Source organism: Bombina bombina, chromosome 2, assembly GCF_027579735.1.
Source record: "Bombina bombina isolate aBomBom1 chromosome 2, aBomBom1.pri, whole genome shotgun sequence".
Lineage (NCBI taxonomy): Eukaryota > Metazoa > Chordata > Amphibia > Anura > Bombinatoridae > Bombina > Bombina bombina.
In genome coordinates this window covers 1381269084-1381289721 of record NC_069500.1, presented here as the reverse complement: position 1 = coordinate 1381289721, position 20638 = coordinate 1381269084, and the positions used below count along the sequence as shown (strand labels likewise).

The 20638-nt window shown below is 42.6% G+C and overlaps 1 protein-coding gene across 1 annotated transcript in view; it reads right to left on the bottom strand.

Annotated features, from left to right (window-relative positions):
• PTPRA (protein tyrosine phosphatase receptor type A) overlaps positions 1–20638 on the bottom strand; it is a 586312-nt gene that overhangs the window by 134247 nt on the left and 431427 nt on the right. The window contains exons 13-16 of the mRNA XM_053704306.1: positions 11458–11577; positions 10734–10900; positions 5050–5185; positions 2817–2966 (exon numbers count right to left, since the gene is read on the bottom strand). Of these exons, the coding sequence (XP_053560281.1) occupies positions 2817–2966; positions 5050–5185; positions 10734–10900; positions 11458–11577 (573 nt within the window). The remainder of the gene's footprint in view (positions 1–2816; positions 2967–5049; positions 5186–10733; positions 10901–11457; positions 11578–20638) is intronic.

Genomic DNA, 20638 nt, shown 5'->3' with positions numbered 1-20638 from the left:
CTAATTTATTTTTATTTTTTTTCTGTTCGCTTGATATCTTTTGTTGAAAAGCAGGGACGTATGCTTAGGAGCCGTCCCATTTCAGGAGGACTATATAGAAACAGTTTCCATATGCAAGAGCATTAGATGGAAGCACTATTCCCTGCAATGTAGTGTTCCAGATGCCTACCTAGTTATCGCTTCAACACAGAATATCATGGGGGGGGGGGATGAAGTGTGCAATCATGCAGACAGGCACCATAAAGCAGATACGCGAAATAAACAACACGCACAATCAAGCCAACGTGTTAAAGAATGGCGTGCAATCAAGCGACTTGTGAGAAAGTGAATGAGTTCAAAAAAGCTAACGCATGAAAAAAAATAAGTACTGAACGCATCTGAAGACCTACATAGGGCGAAAAAAAGGTATTTATATACCCTAGCCTAAAATCCCTGACATAATGGACCCAAGGCTATAATATAACCATAAAAGAGTACCTACTAAGCCTACAGGCTAAAGGTTGCCCAACAACCCCCATACTTGGCTGATAGTCCCCCATACTACTGGACTTGCCATAAGCAGAAAGAACTGCTTCCAGCAGATAGCCAATACAGTGCTGTACAGGTGACAGCAGATGATCTTAATATAACGTTGAACCAAAAGAAGGAGGGTAGGGATTGGTCCCCACGACATCTCTGGCAGGCAACTGACTTCCATAGGGTGTTCTTGTGCCACTACCCATATTCCAAAGACATCCCCCTGTCCAAATAGTAGCTCTCTAAAGGGAAACTGGGCCTCAAATCGGTCTGAAAATCCTTCTCACAAAGAGGTTTTAAGGGCTCTGGGAGTTTTGGGATCTTTGCCTCCTCCTAGTGGTCAGGATTATAATTCCCAGAAGTAATGGATCTCAAACCTTAATGACAGAAAATGGAGTATGGAATATGTTCTTTTACAGTGATAAATACTATGTTTATAACAGTGTTGATATATTTAATCCACTAATATTTCTAAGAGACTTATGAGCCTTTGTAAAGTCTCAAATCATTGCAATTCCTGGAATACAATTAAAATACTAAGAAAATACTGTCAAAAGAAATATGTTTTTCCAAATGCTACCAGGATGTCAAACACATTCTTGCATGCCAGATGTGTCTTAAATACATTAAAAAATACTTAAACTTTTGTGATTCAGATAGAGCAAGCAACTTTCTAATTTACTCTTATCAAAAAAAAATTCATTCCCTTGGTATCTTTATTTGAAAAGCAAGAATGTAAGTTAGATGCTTGACCATTTTTGGTAAACAACCTGGGTTGTTCTTGCTGATTGGTGGATAAATTCACCCACCAATAAACAAGTGCTGTCCGGAGTCTGAACCAAAAAAAAAAAAGCTTAGATGCTTCTTTTTCAAATAAAGATGGAAAGAGAACGAAGAAAAATTAATAGGAGTAAATTAGAAAGCTGCTCTATCTGAAGATAAAAATTGGGTTCAGTGTCCCTTTAATGGAAATTAATGAGGACCATAGCACTGAAAGTGCAAGTAGCTTTTCCCTCTCCTTCTGTAAGAGCTACATCATCACAAAAGGCTTCTCCGCCAGCAACATCTTCATGTAAGAGTTGTAAACCACTGACAAAATACCTTCATTTATAGAAAGGATGACAACCAGGGAAAAGCTGATCAAGCTCTTGCAAGAGCAATATATTCTTCTGCGATCGGTTACCCAATAAGATTCTTCAAATAGGGCAGCACTGGTCAATGCTAACTACCAGAGAACTATAACACAGAGAGGAAGCCCACTTGGCTGCCAGATAGATAGCCAGGGGGCATTCCCATCCGTTTTATTAAAGTGCATTCTAATGAAATAGGCATTATAATAAAATAGGACTAAGGATGACCTCCTAAACACCCCTAAAGCACTTCAGCAAGCTGAAGTGCTTTAGGGATCTGGCAATATGTGCTTTCTCTCTGTTCACTACTATGAATCAAAAGGAGGATTTAAGGAGACAAAATAATGTAATAATAATAATGGATACTTGTATAGCGCACAACCTCGGACTTAACCGACTCGCGGTGCTGATAACAAGTGTTATTATTACCCAAATCAATGGTACTCATTTTACCAACCTCAGAAGGATGAAAGGCTGAGTGGACCTCGCGGGATCGAACCTGCAACCCTCGGGTTGCCACAGATCTCTGCATTAGCACGATGAGCTATCTGTCCGGCCTTGTGTGGTTTGTTATATTTTGTTATGTTGATGGTATCTATGTTTTTTCATTGTTTGGGTGGGGGAAGGTTGCCTGTTCCTATGTACTGGCAAAAGATGCCAGATTTTTTTTTCCCATGGCTTAAAAACTTCTGGAAATTTTACATCTCTAGTGAGAAGTAGAATTTTAAGAGCTCCTTAGCACTGGCAAATGCTGTCATATTTAATGTAGGGCTGACCACCTATATAACTTAAGTACTGCTGCGTAATGCATAAGTATCCTGCTGAGAACCAGCCAACAAGCTGGTACTGTAGCCTTGCCAACTAATGCATTTGTAGTGTCTAACTGCCCAACTGACACAGTGTATGGCTGGCATCCTGACACACAACCCGGACACAATATATGGATGGCTAGTGATGCATATGCAATGTACAGCTAGTTACATACTTGTACCCAACTCATGCATATGCAGTGTGTCTAACACAAATTCTATTCTAAAGCAACAGGAATCCCCTGCCACAACTTAACCCCAACATCAGCCCTCTTCACATCAAGCAGTGAATTATAAGCAGTCCAGTACTGTGTGTATAAACCCATGGCCTCAGACCATTATAAACCATTTTCAGAATTACCTTAAACTCTTCTTCCAACCCATTGGTGCTGGGCCCAAGAATTTTATTGTACAATTTCTGTAGATGGGTTTCTAGTGACGTGACCTCCAGCTCTGTGTCCCCATACAGATAATGTTCCAGCAGTGCTTGGTAAATGAATACGTACTGCATCTGAAACCAATACAGTGTTACAAGTTACTAAAGCCAATGGTAAAATAGACCAAACAAACCTTGCTGTGAAATGCCATATCTAAGGAAAGATAATAGATTTATATATATATATATATTCATTCTATCCTCTTGGAAGAGTTTCTACTGTAAATAAAACTAAATCAAATCAATATTTGGTGTAACCGCACTTTGCCTTCAAAGCAGCACTTGGTACACTTGCAGACAGCTGTTTAAGGAACTCGGCAGGTAGGTTGCTCCAAACATCTTGGAGAACTAAACACAGTTCTGTGGATTTAGGCAGCCACAACTACTTCTGTCTCTTCATGTCATCCCAAAGAAACGATGATTTTTAGATCAGGTGAGGTCAGCGGGGTGCATACTATCACTTCCAGAACAACAACTTGTTCTTCTTTACTTTGAAGATATTTCTTAATTACTTTGGCTGTATGTTTTGGGTCATTGCCATCCTGCAGAAAACAAATGGGGCTAATCAGATGCCTCCCTGATGAATAAGCATCTGCCTGTACTTCTCAGCATTGAGCAGATCCTTAAAGGGACATAAAACCAACATTTTTTTTCTATTTCATGATTCAGAAAGAACATAACTTTCTAATTTACCATTATCAAATTTGGTAGCTTTTGTTGAAGGAGCGGCAATGCACTACTGGTGCATTGCTACTCCTGAGTCTACCCGAGTATGCTTTTTGAGAAAGGATACCAAGAGAATTAAGCAAACTAGATAGTAGAAATAAATTGAAAAAGTTTTTAAAATGGCATGTTCGATCGGAATCATAAAAGGTTAATTTTGACTTTACTGTCACTTTAATTGTGACCAAATCCCCAACTCAATTTGCAGGAATGCAGCCCCAGACTTGCAAAAAAAAAAAACCCGCCATGCTTTACTGTTGTCTGTAGGGTTGCCACCTCGGCCATGTTTTCCTGGACACTTATGAGTTACACATGCTGCAGGGAGGAATATGAATAGTACTGTCCAGGATCACTATTTTTTTGCTGTCCAGCAGTACAATGCATGTTTCCCTCTGAACACCCTGCAGCATGTGTAACTCATAAGTGTCCAGGAAAACATGGCCGAGGTGGCAACCCTAGTTGTCTGTAGACACTCATTCTTGGTCCCACCGTCCCTTCGGTGAACAAATATTTCACATTTTGACTCATCAGTCAAGAGCACCTGACATTTTTCTGCACCCCAGTTCCTGTGTTTTGGCAACAAGTCTTACATGAGGACCACTTCTGATCATACTTCTACAGACAGTAGATAGGTGTACCAGAGTTCCACCGGTTTCTGCCAATTCTGAGCTGATGTCACTGAAGGACATCTTCCGATTGTGTCTTTCATCTGCTGCACTAAGTTTCCATGGCCGACAACGGCACCTATGGTCCTCAACGTTGCCTTTTCTTTGTACTTCTTCAGAAGAAATTAGACAGCACACCTGGAACCCCAGGTCTGCCTGGGGGAGATATTGCTGATGCAGTAGAATTACCTTGTGTCTTGTTGCTGTGCTCAATCTTGCCATGGTGTACGACTTTTGGCATTAAACTATCTTTAGAAACCTAACCTTGTTAGCAGAGTTTGGCTGTTCCTCACCCAGTTTTATTCCTCCTACACAGCTGTGTGTTCCAGTTTATGATTGTGTTTCAACCTACATATTAAATTGATGATCATTAGCCGCTGTTTGATAGAATTGTTTAATTATGCACCTGACTTTTTGCATCTGACTATATGCCTACAAAATCTCAAGGGTACCTAGAATAATTGATGCTGTTTTTAAGGCAAAGGGTGGTTATACCAAATATTTAGATTACCCTTCTGTTCACTCACTTTATTTTTATCAATTAACAAAATGCAAACTATTAATTTTTCAAATTTTAAATCATTCTTACTATACAGCATTTTTTCACACCTGCCTAAAAATGTTGCACAGTATCTGATTTTAAACCAAAACAAATGTGTGACAAATAGTTGAGTTGGACAATGCCGGATCTTTGGAGAAGGTTGAAACACAAAAATAAAAAAAACTTTTCACATTTTAGTTAAGGAACATAATTGAGTTTCTCTACCTACATCAGTTTGTACCATCTGACATCGCTGGGCTCGGATCCGGCTGACAAAACCATATACATCAACCTTCTTCTCCGCATTCATCATGTCCAACATAGCGTCTATTACAATGAATGTTCCTGTTCGACCAACACCCGCACTGCAAATAGCAAACAACTGTATGAAAATACCTGGGAGAGCACCAGTGTACAATGGAATTCTAATTGATCAATCTTATGCAAACACAAATTAACTATGAGATTCAAAATTTAAAAACTTTTTTTTTACCAATATTACATTTCTACAATGATAAAAATATTTTTATTACATAGAAAGGATCTGCATCTTTCTATTGAATATTGTCAAGACTTGTCAAACAAGTGTCATTTGATTAAAAAAATATAAATTATGCTTACCTGATAATTTACTTTCCATCGTGGGGAGTAGAGTCCATGGCTTCATTCCTTACTTGTGAGAATACAGAACCTGGCCACCAGGAGGAGGCAAAGACACCCCAGCCAAAGGCTTAAATACCTCCCCCACTTCCCTCATCCCCCAGTCATTCTGCCGAGGGAACAAGGAACAGTAGGAGAAATAAGAGAAGTGGTAGGAGAAAAAGCGCAAATGGATGCTTAAACCTATACGACTATGTCTTTTAGAAAGGAAAAATATTACTTCCAATACTTATTTAAACTAAAAATGAAGTCTTTTTGCTAAATTATGCCATGAAGAAAACGGATTGTATCCGAGTATTTAAGACAGACCGCTAAAAGTACTGATTTAAATAAATTATATTTAATATGTGAAAACAAATGGTCTAATCTAGTCATAGGTTCATTAATATAAAAAATGTAAATTTGTTACAGTAAATACAGAGCGAAGGTCGGCCGACCAAATAAGGTTAAAATGTTCAGGGTACCCTGTTGAAAAAGAGGGGAAAAGGACAAAATTGGATGTTCCCAGAGGAGTGATTGTTATGAAACCACAAATCAGTTTTTCTTTATATATCCATTTTCTGTAGCGGGGAGCGTTTTTTTTAAAACAAAACGTGATCTCCTTATTGTGATAATAGGATTGTCTCTTGGTGTAAAGGTGTTAAAGTTAGTACTTACTGTCCGCCTCAAGCTTATCCAGCAGACCGGTCCTGGAGCCTGTCAGTAGTTTACCTTGTAACTCGTTTGGAGATGTTTCCGGTCTGTGTTCACAGACTAATCCTTTTTTGCTGTTCCTTGGCTCTGCGGTCCTGCGTGTGCTCTCTGGAGGTCAGAGCAGTAGCTTGCAGATACTTAGATAAATTTTATCAGTGGTTTGTCAGCGTCAGCAGCCATCAGCTTTAGCGGTACACACGCTGTTTCCTGGTATCTCCAAATTTGTTCTCAAGTGGTGATCAGCAGTTACAACTACGCGTTTCAGCCGTGTAGTTGGCCTTTTTCAAGCTATATAAGGTATAGCTTGAAAAAGGCCAACTACAAGGCATCTAAGCTTTTTTTGGTTCAGACTCTGGACAGCACTTTTTTATTGGTGGATGAATTTATCCACCAATCAGCAAGGACAACCCAGGTTGTTCACCAAAAATGGGCCGGCATCTAAACTTACATTCTTGCATTTCAAATAAAAATACCAAGAGAATGAAGAAAAATTGATAATAGGAGTAAATTAAAAAGTTGCTTAAAATTGCATGCTCTATCTGAATAACGAAAGAAAAAAATTTGGGTTCAGTGTCCCTTTAACCTTGTGCCAAGGATATCCATGCTTCTCACACCAGGACAAATAAGTCCTCCACACCATATGATAGATGCGACGAGTGACCGGCTTCCTGGCCTGAACGAGAGTATCAATCACTCTCTCAGAGAACCCTCTTTTGGCCAAGACTAAGCGTTCAATCCCCATGCAGTCAGCCTCAGAGAATCTAGATTTTGATGATGAAAAGGACCCTGTACCAGCAGATCCCTGCGACAGGGTAACCTCTATGGAGGAGATGATGACATCCCCACCAGATAAGCAAACCACGTCCTCCGCGGCCACGATGGAGCAATCAGAATAGCCGAAGCTTGTTCCTGCTTGATGCGGGCCACTACACAAGGTAGAAGTGGCAACAGTGGTAAAATGTAAACTAGGTTGAACCCCCAAGGTACCGCCAAGGCATCTATCAGCTCTGCCTGGGGATCCCTGGACCGCGACCCGTATCTGTGTAGCTTGCAATTGAGTCTGGACGCCATGAGATCCATCTCCAGAGTCCCCCATTCCTGACAAATATCTGCAAACACCTCGGGGTGGAGAGACAATTCCCCCGGATGGAAGGATTACCTGCTAAGAAAATCCACTTCCCAGTTGTCCACACCCGGAATGTGAATTGCTGAGAGCGAGCAGTTGTGGGACTCTGCCCATTCCAATATTCGAGAAACCTCCCTCATCGCTAGGGAGCTTCTCGCCCCCAGGTTGATGTAAGCCACAGAGGTAATGTCTATCTGGAATCTGATGAAGCTGAACGAACCGAAGAGGCCATGCCTTCAGAGCATTGTAAATCGCTCGAAATTCCAGAATATTGATTGGGAGGAGAGACTCTTCTCGAGACCATCTTCCCTGTGCCATCCTGGCACCCCAAACAGCTTCCTATCCTGCCAGACTCGCGTCCGTGGTAAAAATCTCCCAGGACAGTCTTAGAAAGGATGTCCCTTGAGACAGTTGTTCCGGACGGATCCACCAAGACAAGGAGTCCCTCGGCCGATCGTCTAGAGAAATCTTTTGGGATAGATCTGTATGATCGCCGTTCCACTGTCTCAACATGCACAACTGAAGAGGTCTGAGATAGAACCTGGCGAATGGAATGACATCGATGCTGGATACCATGAGCCCAATCACCTCCATACTCTAAGCCACAGAGGGACTGGAGTAGTACTGAAGGACAAGACAGGCGGACGCAATCTTCCTGCGTCGCTGATTTGAGAAATATTCTTATGGATATAGAATCTATTATCGTTCCCAGGAACTCCACCCTGTTGCTGGGAATCAGGGAGCTATTTCCTGAGTTTATCTTCCAACCGTGAGATTGGAGCAAAAGCTGAAGGGCCCTCAAGTGGTCCTCTGTGAGGCTGAACGACGGTGCCTGGACTAGGATATCGTCCAGATAGGGCGCCACAGCAATGCCTCTGGACCTGGCTACTGCAAGCAGTGTCCCCAAAACCTTTGTGAAGACTCCCGGGGCCATAGCCAGACCAAAGGGAAGGGCCACAAATTGTAAATGTTGGTCCAGAAACACAAATCTTAGGAACCTGAAGTGGATTGGCACATGAAGGTAGGCATCCTTCAAGTCTATTGTCGTCATGAACTGACCCTCTTGAACTAGGGGCAGAATAGATCTGATCGTTTCCATTTTGAATGATGGAACACCCAGAAATTTGTTTAAAAACGTTAGGTCTAGAATGGGGCGGAATGTGCCCCTCCTTCTTTGGGATCACGAAAAGGTTTGAATAATACCCTAGACTCCATTCTGCTGGGGGTACTCGTACAATAACTCAGAGAGAAGAGAGATCCCTCACAAAGTCTAGAAAGGCGTCTCTCTTTTCTGGTCTGGAAGACAGATTTGACAGGAGATATCTGCCCCTGGGCGGATGAGTTCTGAACCCTATCCTGTATCCTTGGAGCGACAACCTCCAGAACCTAAGGGTCCTGAACGTCCTACAACCAGGCCTCTGAAAAAGATAATCTGCCCCCTACTTGGTCCGGAGACCGGTCGGGGGCCGCCCCTTCATGCTGACTGTTTCAGTGGGGCTTCTTGTTCTGCTTGGACTTGTTCCAAGACTGAGCTGGCTTCCAAACACCCTTGGACTGATCCGCTTTCGTGGCGGGCTGCAGGCGTTGGGCCTTACCCGCAGGAAAGGGACGAAAAGTAGATCCCTTAGGTTTAACCACCTTATCCTGCAGTAGGAAAGCACCCTTGCCTCCCGTCACGGTGGATATGATAGAGTCCAATCCTGGACCGAACAGGATCTTTCCCTGAAAGGGAAGGGATAACAGTCTGGAATTAGAAGTCATAGCCACAGAGCCCTGCGGACTAGTACAGAAAACCCTGAAACTTTAGCATTCAGGCGAATAATTTGCATATTGGCATCACAAATAAAATAATTAGCTACCCTCAAGGCCTTAATTCTCTCCTGTATTTCGTCAAGGCGAGTCTCCCTCTCGACCATATCAGACAGAGATTCGCACCAATATGTCGCTGCCAGCCGAAAAACAAACCCTGTGTGTTGAAACATCTTTCTCAACATGTTTTCTAACTTTTTATCCATGGGCTCTTTCATCCTAAACCTGAAGCCAGGCTCCTCTGCAGAGCTTTAGATGACATCGATTCCGACCCAGAAGGAACGTCCTCCAAAAAGAGTTGGAGTCATCTTCATCAGCGGATAATCTTTCAGAGATATCCATAGGCATATATGACTCCTGGGCCGGATCGCCATATTTTACCCTACGCTTACGCTTAGCAGAACATGGTAAGGCACTAATCACCTTCGAGACCGCCATTTGCAGTTGATCCGCAAAATCTGACAACCAACGGATTTCCCATGAGAGATAGACATGTCCTGGGGCGCTGCATGTGTATTCGGAGATGAATGTAGGGGACGCACCTCACGGGACGGGGAGCCCTCAGAGGTGCACGGCTCAGTAGTACTAGACATTCTCGAGAAGCCAAGACCTTATCAAGGCAAGGGGAACATAGTTGAGCAGGCAGATCGACCGGAACCTCCTCACAATAAACACAGGTACTAGACTTAGTTAAAGAGGGAGTACCCTCTAACGCGTCAGAGTCCTCCATAGCTTGCAGCTTTGTTACGGACTAGTATAAAATATAAATAATGGCACCTTTATAACCTCCAATGTTAACCCTTGATTCTATAAAGATAAAAGGCATCACACTGTGACCCTGTCTTCTGCGTTGTCATTATGTGTATAAAAATGAAACGATCTTACCAGAATCTACGCCGTAGAACAGGAACACGGCCTATCAAGTGTGACAGTGTAGTAGCATCGCTACTGACATAGACTTGAGCGTAGGAAGCAGGCAGCGAAACTCGTCAACGCTGATTGCTTATGGAGTTGTTAATATGAGTCGGGATGGTTTTGCAGAAAGACTCTCCCTGCATCTCTGGACTCTAACTTTCACCCAAGCTCTCACTGAGAGGCTGACAGGACTACTTAAAACTCCAGTCCCATTTAGAAGAGTACTGCCCTCCATAAGAGACTACTTCGAATCTTCTGACACGTCTCTGCCAACCTCCTGTGATGAAAGGCAAAGAATGACTGGGGGATGAGGGAAGTGTCTTTGCCACCTCCTGGTGGCCAGGTTCTTATTTCCCACAAGTAATGCATGAGGCTGTGGACTCTCCTTCCCTTTAGATGGAAATATATTTTCCTAAATAAAAAATGAAAGCACTCAATTTTAAGCCTAAATATTTGATTTCAATATATTCATCAGTGCATGATATTGTGCAAGAGTCAGCTGTTTTTACTGTAGTATGTTGGTACTCAACAGTGGTCCAGTCTTATTTACTGTGATTACCTCATCTAGACTACTTGTAGCCAGTGAGAACTGTAGCTTATCCCTCTCCTATAGTGCAATTCGAGAAACAAAACCACATCTGCACTCTCTCTATAGCTCTGCAAATCACACGTTAGCCCTAGAGGGGAGGTTGCCCCTCGTCACCACTAACCTGCAGTGTACCACTATAGCTCCAGCATACTGGGGATTGCAGGTTTTCACCTTCTTCAGGAATTTCAGCATCCCAATGGGGGTAAAGGGCACTCCAAAGTCAGGCCAGCTGGTGAAGTGGAACTGAGTGACAAGCCTCTGAGGTTTCTTGTTGGTAACATCCCCAACCTGAGATCAGAAAACAACGTGAGCAGAAGAACCTCCTCCTGTGCAAGCCTCATGTCTGCTCCACTACTAGGCAATTTTCATGGTAAATCCTAAACGTGACAGAGCTCACTATTGGCTTATATGAACAAAAAAACATGTGGATCAGAAGGAATGGCCCATGTATGTGGATAACATATAATGATCTTCACATGCTCATGTAAACAGAGGGACAGTGGCAAATGATGTAAAATAATAAAGGAGAATAGATAGCTGTAGTATTACAATATACTGGTCATTTGGGTTCCTGATTCTAACCCCCACAACTGGAATAATATGCTATACCTGCACAGTGTTCTATTTAGGTATGAGACAAACAGATTTATAGGCGCTCTCACATTTCTCTAATATTTAGCTTGTTCCTAGGCCAAACAAAAAACAATGAACTGCTTTATCACATACCCTGTTATGGAATAAAACATCACAGTGCTAGAAAAAGAAGGCACGTTTAGCACATTCTCATGCTTGGCTGGATCTATATAAGAACAGAGAGAGATCCCCATACGTTTTAAAGATAATACCTGCTGGATGCAGAATTTGCGCACTGTGTAATCCACCAGGACAGTCATATCCTCCACGGATACGCGGATATTCCCGTAGGTCCAGCAGCCTTGGTCCGGCCAGTACTGAGCACATTTACACTGCAGAGGACAAAAGGTATCGGTGAATACCTGGGTATCCATGAGAAATCACAGGTAGGTTAAGCAGACTGCACCAATTACTAAGCAACCTGTCCTATAACGAGGAACACATGCAATAGATGATCCCTTATACGACATTATTAAGTTAGAGAGATGATTATAATTAAATGTAAACAAGTTCTATGCATTAGGTGTTTTTTTCAGCAATGCATTATTCACACAAAAGCAAAAACAGATTTATTAAAAGTTTCAAAAAATCAAAATGAATCTTCATTTATTCATATAGCACATGTGAATTTAAACAACTTTCTGATTTCTGTCTATTACCAAACCGATTTTGTTCTTTTGATGTTGTTTGTTGAGGAGCATACCTAGATAGGCTTAAGAGTGTGCTTGTTTCCTGAGCACTATATGGCAGAAGTGTTTGTAACAATGGTACACATTGCTGAGCACTAGAGTTGGTAGCAGTGTTTGCAAGTGCTACTGTTAATACATAGTGCACTTTCATGATCAGACAGAGCATGCTATTTTAAACAACTTTCCAGATTATTTCTATCACCTAATTTTGCTTTATTCTCTTGGTATTCTTTGTTGAAGGAGTAGTAATGTGCAGCCACGAATCAGTAGCTTCTGAACCTATCTAGGTATACTTTTCAACAAAGGATATAAAGAGAATTAAACAATTTAGATGATACAAATAAATTGGAAAGCTATTTAAAGGGACAGTAGTAACAATTAAACTTTCATGATTCAGATAGGGCATGTAATTTTAAACATCTTTCCTATTTACTTTTATCATCAAATTTGCTTTGTTCTTTGAAAGCTAAACCTAAGTAAGCTCATATGCTAATTTCTATCTCGGTGCATTGTGACAGTTTTTCACAACTAGACATAACATTGTGCTCACTCTCGTGGAGTTATTTATGAGTCAACACTGATTGGCTAAAGTGCAAGTCTGTCAAAACAACTGAGTTAAGGGAGCAGTCTGCAGAGACTTAGATACAAGGTAATCACAGAGGTAAAAAGTGTATTATTATAACTGTGTTGGTTATGCAAAACTGGGGAATGGGTAATAAAAGGATTATCTATCTTTTATAAAAAAAAAAAAAAAATCTGGAGTACACTGTCCCTTTAAAATTGCTTGCTCTGGGCGGAGCCTAGCCACGCAGGGTGATGGCTGAATAAAATTTGGCTCTGATGCCTCACGCCCGGTCAAAGTATCTATAATAGGGATTATCATCTTAAATTTAGCCCCGGGGCTGCAGGAGTGATCTTGGCACACTGCCCTGCCACTGCCGTGATTGAAATAAAGGGGAAAACCGACACCACCTTAAAGGGATTTCAACTGATCATATCTCAGAGGCCTAGAGGGAGCGCTGATCACTGCGCCTCTGACTGTTACCGTTACGGGTCTCCTTCAGTCTGCCGCCTGCCCGACTCCACACAATTGAGGCCAGCGCAACACGCCTGTTTGTATAGCGGGCAGAAGGATAAGCTGCAACACATTTTGCCCGACTATCTTTCCGGCTCCAGACACCGGTGCGGTCGAGCCGAGGGAGCGCTTAAGAGATTAGCAGCAGTGAAAGGGCACATCGAGAGTGGCAGATAAAACTGCATACGCTGCACTGACACCCGGTGAGTACATACTCCTGAATTGAACACTCATCACGGGTGGGCGGCGAACTGAGGATAGGTGCCTCTCTACAACGGGGAATCTCTGCAGGCCGCACTGAACTTACCCACGTGGCTACTATCCCCGGGGAGACACTGCTCTTGTCATAAGCTCCCATTGACAGCTACTGCGAACAGACAGGGGGGGACCCTGTTTAGTGCATACCAGTAAATCACGACAGGGGACAGGTACATTACAGTATTATTAACCCTGGTCTGGGGTGTATTAGTGTCACATTTCATCCGGTGTGCACTGGGGACTTCCTATTGCTAAGGCCTACAACGTGCATCTCACATCTCTTACTGCCTGCAGCTCTACCTTCCAGGGATCCTCTGTACATATAAACACTTGATAATAAAGATCCAACCTCCCTAAAGACTTTTGCTGTCTTTCTACACTAACAGAATGTCACAAAGGAAAAATAATAAACTTGAGAAAGGGCATAAGTCAACAAGTCTGACAAATTATCTCAAAGCCACTCTACCTTCTACTGACTTATCAGACACAGGGCCCCCATCTCCTGCCAATTGCACAGTAGACATGGCAATGCCTGACCACCTGCAACAGCAAGATTTCCTAACAAGGAGAGACCTTAACACCATCTCATCAAAAGAAGACATTGACAAAGTCCTTTTAGAAATGAGGTCCTTATTTGGGGATCTGAAAAAGGATATAACACAGGTCACGCAACAAGTACAGGTGCTTGAAACCAGACACGAGACCCTTCGGGGTACAGTCACAAATAACTCCCAACAGATCCAAGAACATGAAGAACAGATACAATTTTTACTTTCCAGAATGGAGGACTTAGACAATAGGGGGAGACGGAATAACATTAGGATTAGGGGGGTGCCAGAATCTGTATCTAACGCGGCACTGGAGGGGTATCTTCAGGACTTATTCCGCACCTTAAAGGGAACACCAGAGTCTGCCAATATCCCCATCGAAAGGGCTCATAGGGCCCTGAGACCTAGGCCTCCCCCTAAGGCTCCGCCGAGAGACATCATTGTCAAATTCCTTAGTTACAAGGATAAGGAGTCAATAACTCAGAAGGCCCTCAAGAATATAACGCACGCAGGGATCCCCTTACAGTTTTTTTCTGATCTAAGCTTGATCACCCTCCAGAAGAGAAGAGACCTAAAATTCATAACAACCGAACTTCAAGCACATGGAATACAATACAAGTGGGGTTTCCCGGTGTGCATAGTGGCAACTAAAAATGGAGCAGAGGCATTCTACAGAATGCCATCCGATCTTCCAGAATTTTGCAGAATACTTGGGATTGATATCCAACACCCTGAACACCGTGAGCACCCTTTACATAATACCCCAGCAAGGAACACTGGGAACGCTGCTCGGGCGATGGACACCTGAAGTGTGGCCGCCATTCCCTCTTTGCAGCCTTGGGACACACCGGAGGACTTTGATAAGTATAATTGTTCCCTTTTCACAGTACCCTTAGTGACGTTTTCTCTATACAGAGATATTGACTTCCACAGGTGGGGCCATGTACTGTTATTGTTGATCAAACTCTAGAATGTTATGCTATGTTATGTTTTATGCTCACGCTTGTTTATTATGTTTTACCCAAGGGTTTCACTTGTTTAACTTTAACTACCTCTCATTCTAAAACTCCTAAATGACATGAATGCTGGATATAGCTCTCTAGATGGAACCTGATAGTTGAAGGATCTTAAATAAGTAGCTCCCAACACATAGATTATGCTGGGGGGGCGGTGGGCAATGGGACTATATCCCGCCCAGATCTTGAATACATAGATATGTCCTCCACCACCTCACAAACCTACTGTCACAGCATCCCTTGTGAGATGGAGCCCTAAGCTGTTCAACATAGTCTATCGGGACGCTAATGCGGTAGATAAACCACGCATGGCCCTCAATAGTATTAAGCTTCCCCTATATATACAATATAGTACAAACAGCTTCAAGTATCCCTTAACCTACCGGCCCATCCTACAACGTAATTAGCAACTTAGTCACAATTGGAGGGAGGTGGGAATAGCACTGTATAATCCCCAACTATAAAAAACACAACTCTAATAGAGGTGCATAAAAATTATTGTTGTTGATCAGTACAGACGGGAAGGCAAGTTCAAAAATTATGCCTACCAGAAGTTAAGAACCTAATTGCTAGAACTTGTTTGTTGGGTTATATCCTGTTTTTGTTTTCCTTTTTTATTAAATGTGATTGCTCCTGTTGCTTTCGGCACTTTTTATATTATGTTATACGTTCCCTAAAGCTCAGACAATCTCCGTTTTTTCTCTTTTTCATTTTTTGACCGGGCGTGTGGATACTGACCCCACGCTTACTTTGCTGTCCTTTCCTGTCTCCCCTTGTTGTAGCCGGGAGGAACAGTATAAGTGTTTTCTGCTTTCTCTACACTTCTTCAGTATTACTGACAGTTTATTGTCATATACCTGATCTCTGCTTCTCTTTCTTCCACTTATCTTTAACTCTCCTTTTTCTTCATCTCTTCTTTCCTATTTTCTCTTTTGTTTTTACTTTCTACTTCTTCTCTTTTTTTTTTTTTTTTTCTCCTCCCTCGCCTCCTCACCCACTCCCCTCTTCCCCAGTGTCCCTTCCGGTCCCTTTACTATATAACCACTATACTAGATGGCACTCCAGGGCACGCATAACTTAAATATTATGACGCTTAATGTCAAGGGTATTAACACACCGGAAAAGAGGTCTAACTTAATACGGGATGTTACTAGACTGCACGGCGACATCATATATTTACAAGAGACCCATTTTAAGAAAGGGAGGGAACCCCGCTGGCTCTCTACCAAATTCCCACTGATGTTCTTTGCATCCGGCCCTACCAAAAGAAATGGGGTGGGAATTCTTATTAAACACTCAACAGCCTTTGAGGTGATACATGAAGAGAGGGACCCAGAGGGTCGCTATTTGATAATAGTGGGCTCACTGCACAACAAACCAGTAACTTTGGTTAATGCATATTTAATCAAAATCAAAATACATTTATGACAAAATTAGCAAATAAAATCTTGGAACTGCAGAAGGGAGCTTTGCTCCTGGCAGGAGACTTTAACATGCCCCTAGACCCTCAACTCGACACCTCAAGGGGAGTAGCCTCTATACCTAAAAGAGTAATCAAACAATGCAATGCTAGGTTGGAAGAGTTAGCGGTGCACGATGCATGGAGGACCCTGTACCCTACGAGACGTGACTACACCTTTTTCTCACACCCCCACGACTTATACACGAGATTTGACTACATATTCACTGACCAAATGACACTAGCGCATGTGGCACAAACACAAATTCTCCCCATGACCTGGTCTGACCATGCCCCAGTTCTTTGTAAAATATATTGGCCTACGACTCCGGACCGCCCCTTTCTATGGAAATTCGATGAACATATGCTCAACAACCAGATAATCCAGGGCAAGATAGAGACTGTGCTTACCGACTATTTCCATTTAGACGACACAGCAGAACTTCCAAAACACACTATTTGGGAAGCACATAAGTGCGCACTGAGAGGAGAACTGATCAAACACAAAGCCATCTTGTCAACACAGACCAGAACCAAATTTTCTTCACTTTTAACCACTATTTGTGACCTAGAAAAAAAACACAAAAAAACACCACTAGACACCCACATTCTTGTAGAGCTACAGCAGGCTAGAGGGGAAATTCAAAACATGCACACTATTGAGTATCAAAAGATGGCATTGAGAAACCAGCAAAAATACTATGAGTTTGGAGACAAACCTGGAAAATTATTAGCAAGAGCCATCAAGAGAAAATCACTAAAAACCCACATCCATTCAATAAGGGACAGGCTTAACACAGCACATACAAATAGTCCAGATATCGCTGAGACTCTACGCACATACTACCACGATCTTTACAATATACAGAATATTTCTCATCCCCCACTGAAGGGAGGTGGAGACCTATCTCCCCCAGATCTAGGTTCTTACTTGGACTCCATTACTTTACCATCCCTCTCACAGATGGAGACGCTTGATGCCATGATCACTTCAGAAGAAGTATCAAGTGAAATTGTAATTGACGACCTACCAATAGGAAAGAGCCCTGGCGGCTTTAGTGCCAAATATTATAAACTTTATTAAACAATATTGTCGCCCCATCTTGCCCGCTTGTTCAACTCACTGGACGCTTCCCAGGGATTTCCCCCTTCCATGCTTCTGGCCCATATTACCACCATTCCAAAACCAGGCAAGCCACCTAATAAACCGGAGAATTTCAGACCAATTTCTCTCCTTAATGTGGACGTAAAGATATTTGCCAAAATTCTCTCCAATAGACTAAACAAATTTTTACCTCAATTGATTTCACCTGAGGTGGGTTTTGTGCCTGGCTGTGAGGCCAGGGACAACACCATAAAGGCCACCCTTCTCAGTAATTTTGCACAAATCCAGGAAATCCCGGCGGTCCTCGTGTCTACAGACGCGGAGAAAGCCTTCGACAGGATCAGCTGGAATTTTCTGAAGGCGGTCCTGTCGAAGATGGAGTTTGGTTTAACTTTTGTTCACAGAGTTTTCTCCCTTTATGCAGCCCCTTCAGCACAGATTAGGGTAAATAACATCCTCTCTGACCCATTCAGTATTTCAAACGGCACTAGACAGGGGTGTCCCCTGTCGCCACTGCTGTTTGCCCTGGTCATGGAAGTCTTAGCCCAGAGAATTAGAGATAATGAAAGCATCTCCGGTATCCGCATAGGAGACCGGGAACACAAGTTATCCATGTATGCGGATGACGTTTTGCTCTCCTTGTCTAGTCCTTTGACGTCACTTCCAGAGGTGCTGAGGGAGTTTGAGGTGTATGGTGGGTTCTCAAACTTTCTCTTAAACAAATCTAAGTCTGAACTTTTGAACATTAATCTTCCGCAGCAAGAACTGGGCCAGCTCTCTTTACTGAGCCCTCTGCGTATCCAGACCCGCTCCCTCAAATATCTGGGGATATACCTCACTCCGTCTGCTGACGCACTTTACAAAGTAAATTACATAAACCTACTAACCACAGTCACAGGAGATCTCTCTTCATGGAGAAACAAGCCGATTTCTTGGCTTGGTAGAATAGGTATCGTTAAAATGAACATCCTGCCTAGAATATTATATTTTCTCCAGACCCTCCCGATACCCCTTCCCACTCACTACTTGAATAAACTGCAGGGCGTGTTGGAAGAGTTTATATGGAAAGGAGTGAGACCGCGCATTGCTCGAAAAACTCTATCTACCTAAGGACAGAGGAGGTCTTGGAGTCCCCAATCTGGTTGCATACAAAAAAGCAATCACCCTCCAGCACCAGGTGGAGTGGTGTCATGACTCAAAATATAAGACCTGGGTCCAAATCTGTAAATCAATCCTGGGAACACAAAATATGGGAACCTTGGGATGGATCCCTCATAAACTTAGGCCAATACTGATAAACAGGTACCCATTCCTTCGGGAATTTTTCGCAAGCTGGGACCGTACCATAATTGAATGCCCTCATATAACCTCGAATCCGTCCCCACTCACTCCATTTTTAGACAACCCAGACTTGCCCTTCACTTGCACACAAAAGACTCGGACTGACAAAACACTGATATCACTAGTGACCTTCCAACGACTTCTTGCAGACAGGAAACTCAGGAGTAGAGCTGACTTGGAACGCTCTGGGTTGGAGCTCTCGTGGTACTTCCATACACAGCTCCAACACTTTTTATCGACCAATAGAGGCACTAGTCAGATAACTAGACAACTAACAGCACTTGAATCCCTATGCTTACTACCACACACACCTAGGCACATGATTTCAATAACTTACCGTCTGCTCCTCTCACATGGGGACGCGCCGCTCCCCGGGTACACGCAGCAGTGGAACAAAGAACTCGTTCCACCTCCCTCCGCTAAGGAATGGAATAAGATATTCAGGGCGCATGCGAAGGCCTCTGTCTCGGCCAAAGTTCTAGAATCAAGCTACAAATACCTGTCCAGGTGGTATCTTACGCCTGACAGGTTACAGAAAATTTATAAACAGACAGATGGGAAATGCTGGCGCGGGTGTGGGGAGAGGGGCACCCTCATACACATCTGGTGGGGTTGTAGGTACATTGAACAATATTGGCACTCAGTGTTGGATAAAATAGAGACATAATCGGATCCCCCGTCCCTAGAACACCCAACCTATTATTGTATCACAAGCTCCCCAAATTTAGAGATAAACCAACAAAGCAGCTGTTTCTCATAATGATTAATAGCGCTAAATCCCTCGTCCCGAGGGAATGGAAGAATGTCGACACCCCCACAGTCCGGGAGTGGACCACACAAGTTGAAAGATATCTCTCACTTGAGAGATACAGATTCTTGAGAGATGATAGGGCAGAAACTTACGCATATATGCTTGACCGCTGGAAACAGGCGTCTTCTGTCTCAGGTACAAGTGCATAGGGACATCCCTGATTACCTGATACTGCGTTCTAATTTGTTTTTCTGTGGATGGCGGGGACAACCTCCTCTTCCTTCCCCCTCCCCCCTTTTTTTTTTTCTCTTCTTCTCTCTCTTTCCCTCTTCTATTGCTCTCCTTTCTCTTTGAGAGTTCCCTTGTTGCCGTTCTGGGAATTCTCATCTCTCTTACTTGCATAACCTGAACATAACCGGGTTACAAATTGTAGAACAGTTGTGACATTTCTTTTCTTGGTTATACGTCAATGTTTGCATAAGCAAAAGGGTGGAGCGGTATCCGCCCTATCCGCCTCTTCCATTCCACTCAAGAACTTTCATGACTTTATGACTCTGTTGTAGACAATGTGGTGGAAGATCAGTCTAACATTATGTAATCTATCATCTCTTTTCTGATGTATGTACTGTTCTTTTCATTGAATCTTAATAAAGCTTTGAAAATTGAAAAAAATAAATAAAAAAAATTGCTTGCTCTTTCTGAATTATGAAAAAAAAAATGGGTTTCATGTCCCTGCAGTTAAAATCAGATTTTTTTTACCACTACCCCCATAAGTGAGGTTGCAGTGCACTATGTATAGGGTTGCCACCCAGCCAGTATTTTACAAGGACGGTACATTTACAATTCAAGTCAATATAAATAATATAGTAGAAATGAAGGTCCTGCCATACTGAATCTTTTCTACGAATATTGGAATAATTGTAATTAAATAATCCTTTAAATTCATTCCTTGTAGCTTTAGTTTCTGAGTAATGTTGTGCAATAATTAATGCCAATGAACATGGTTGGTATTTTTTTTTTGTTCGTTTCAGAAAAAGTGGTAACCCTAACTATGTAATATTCACCTTATAGCATTGTACACAGTGATTGCTTGTTCAGTGAAGCAGGTTATTTTATCTATTCCTATTAGACCGGACGGAACAAGATATAAG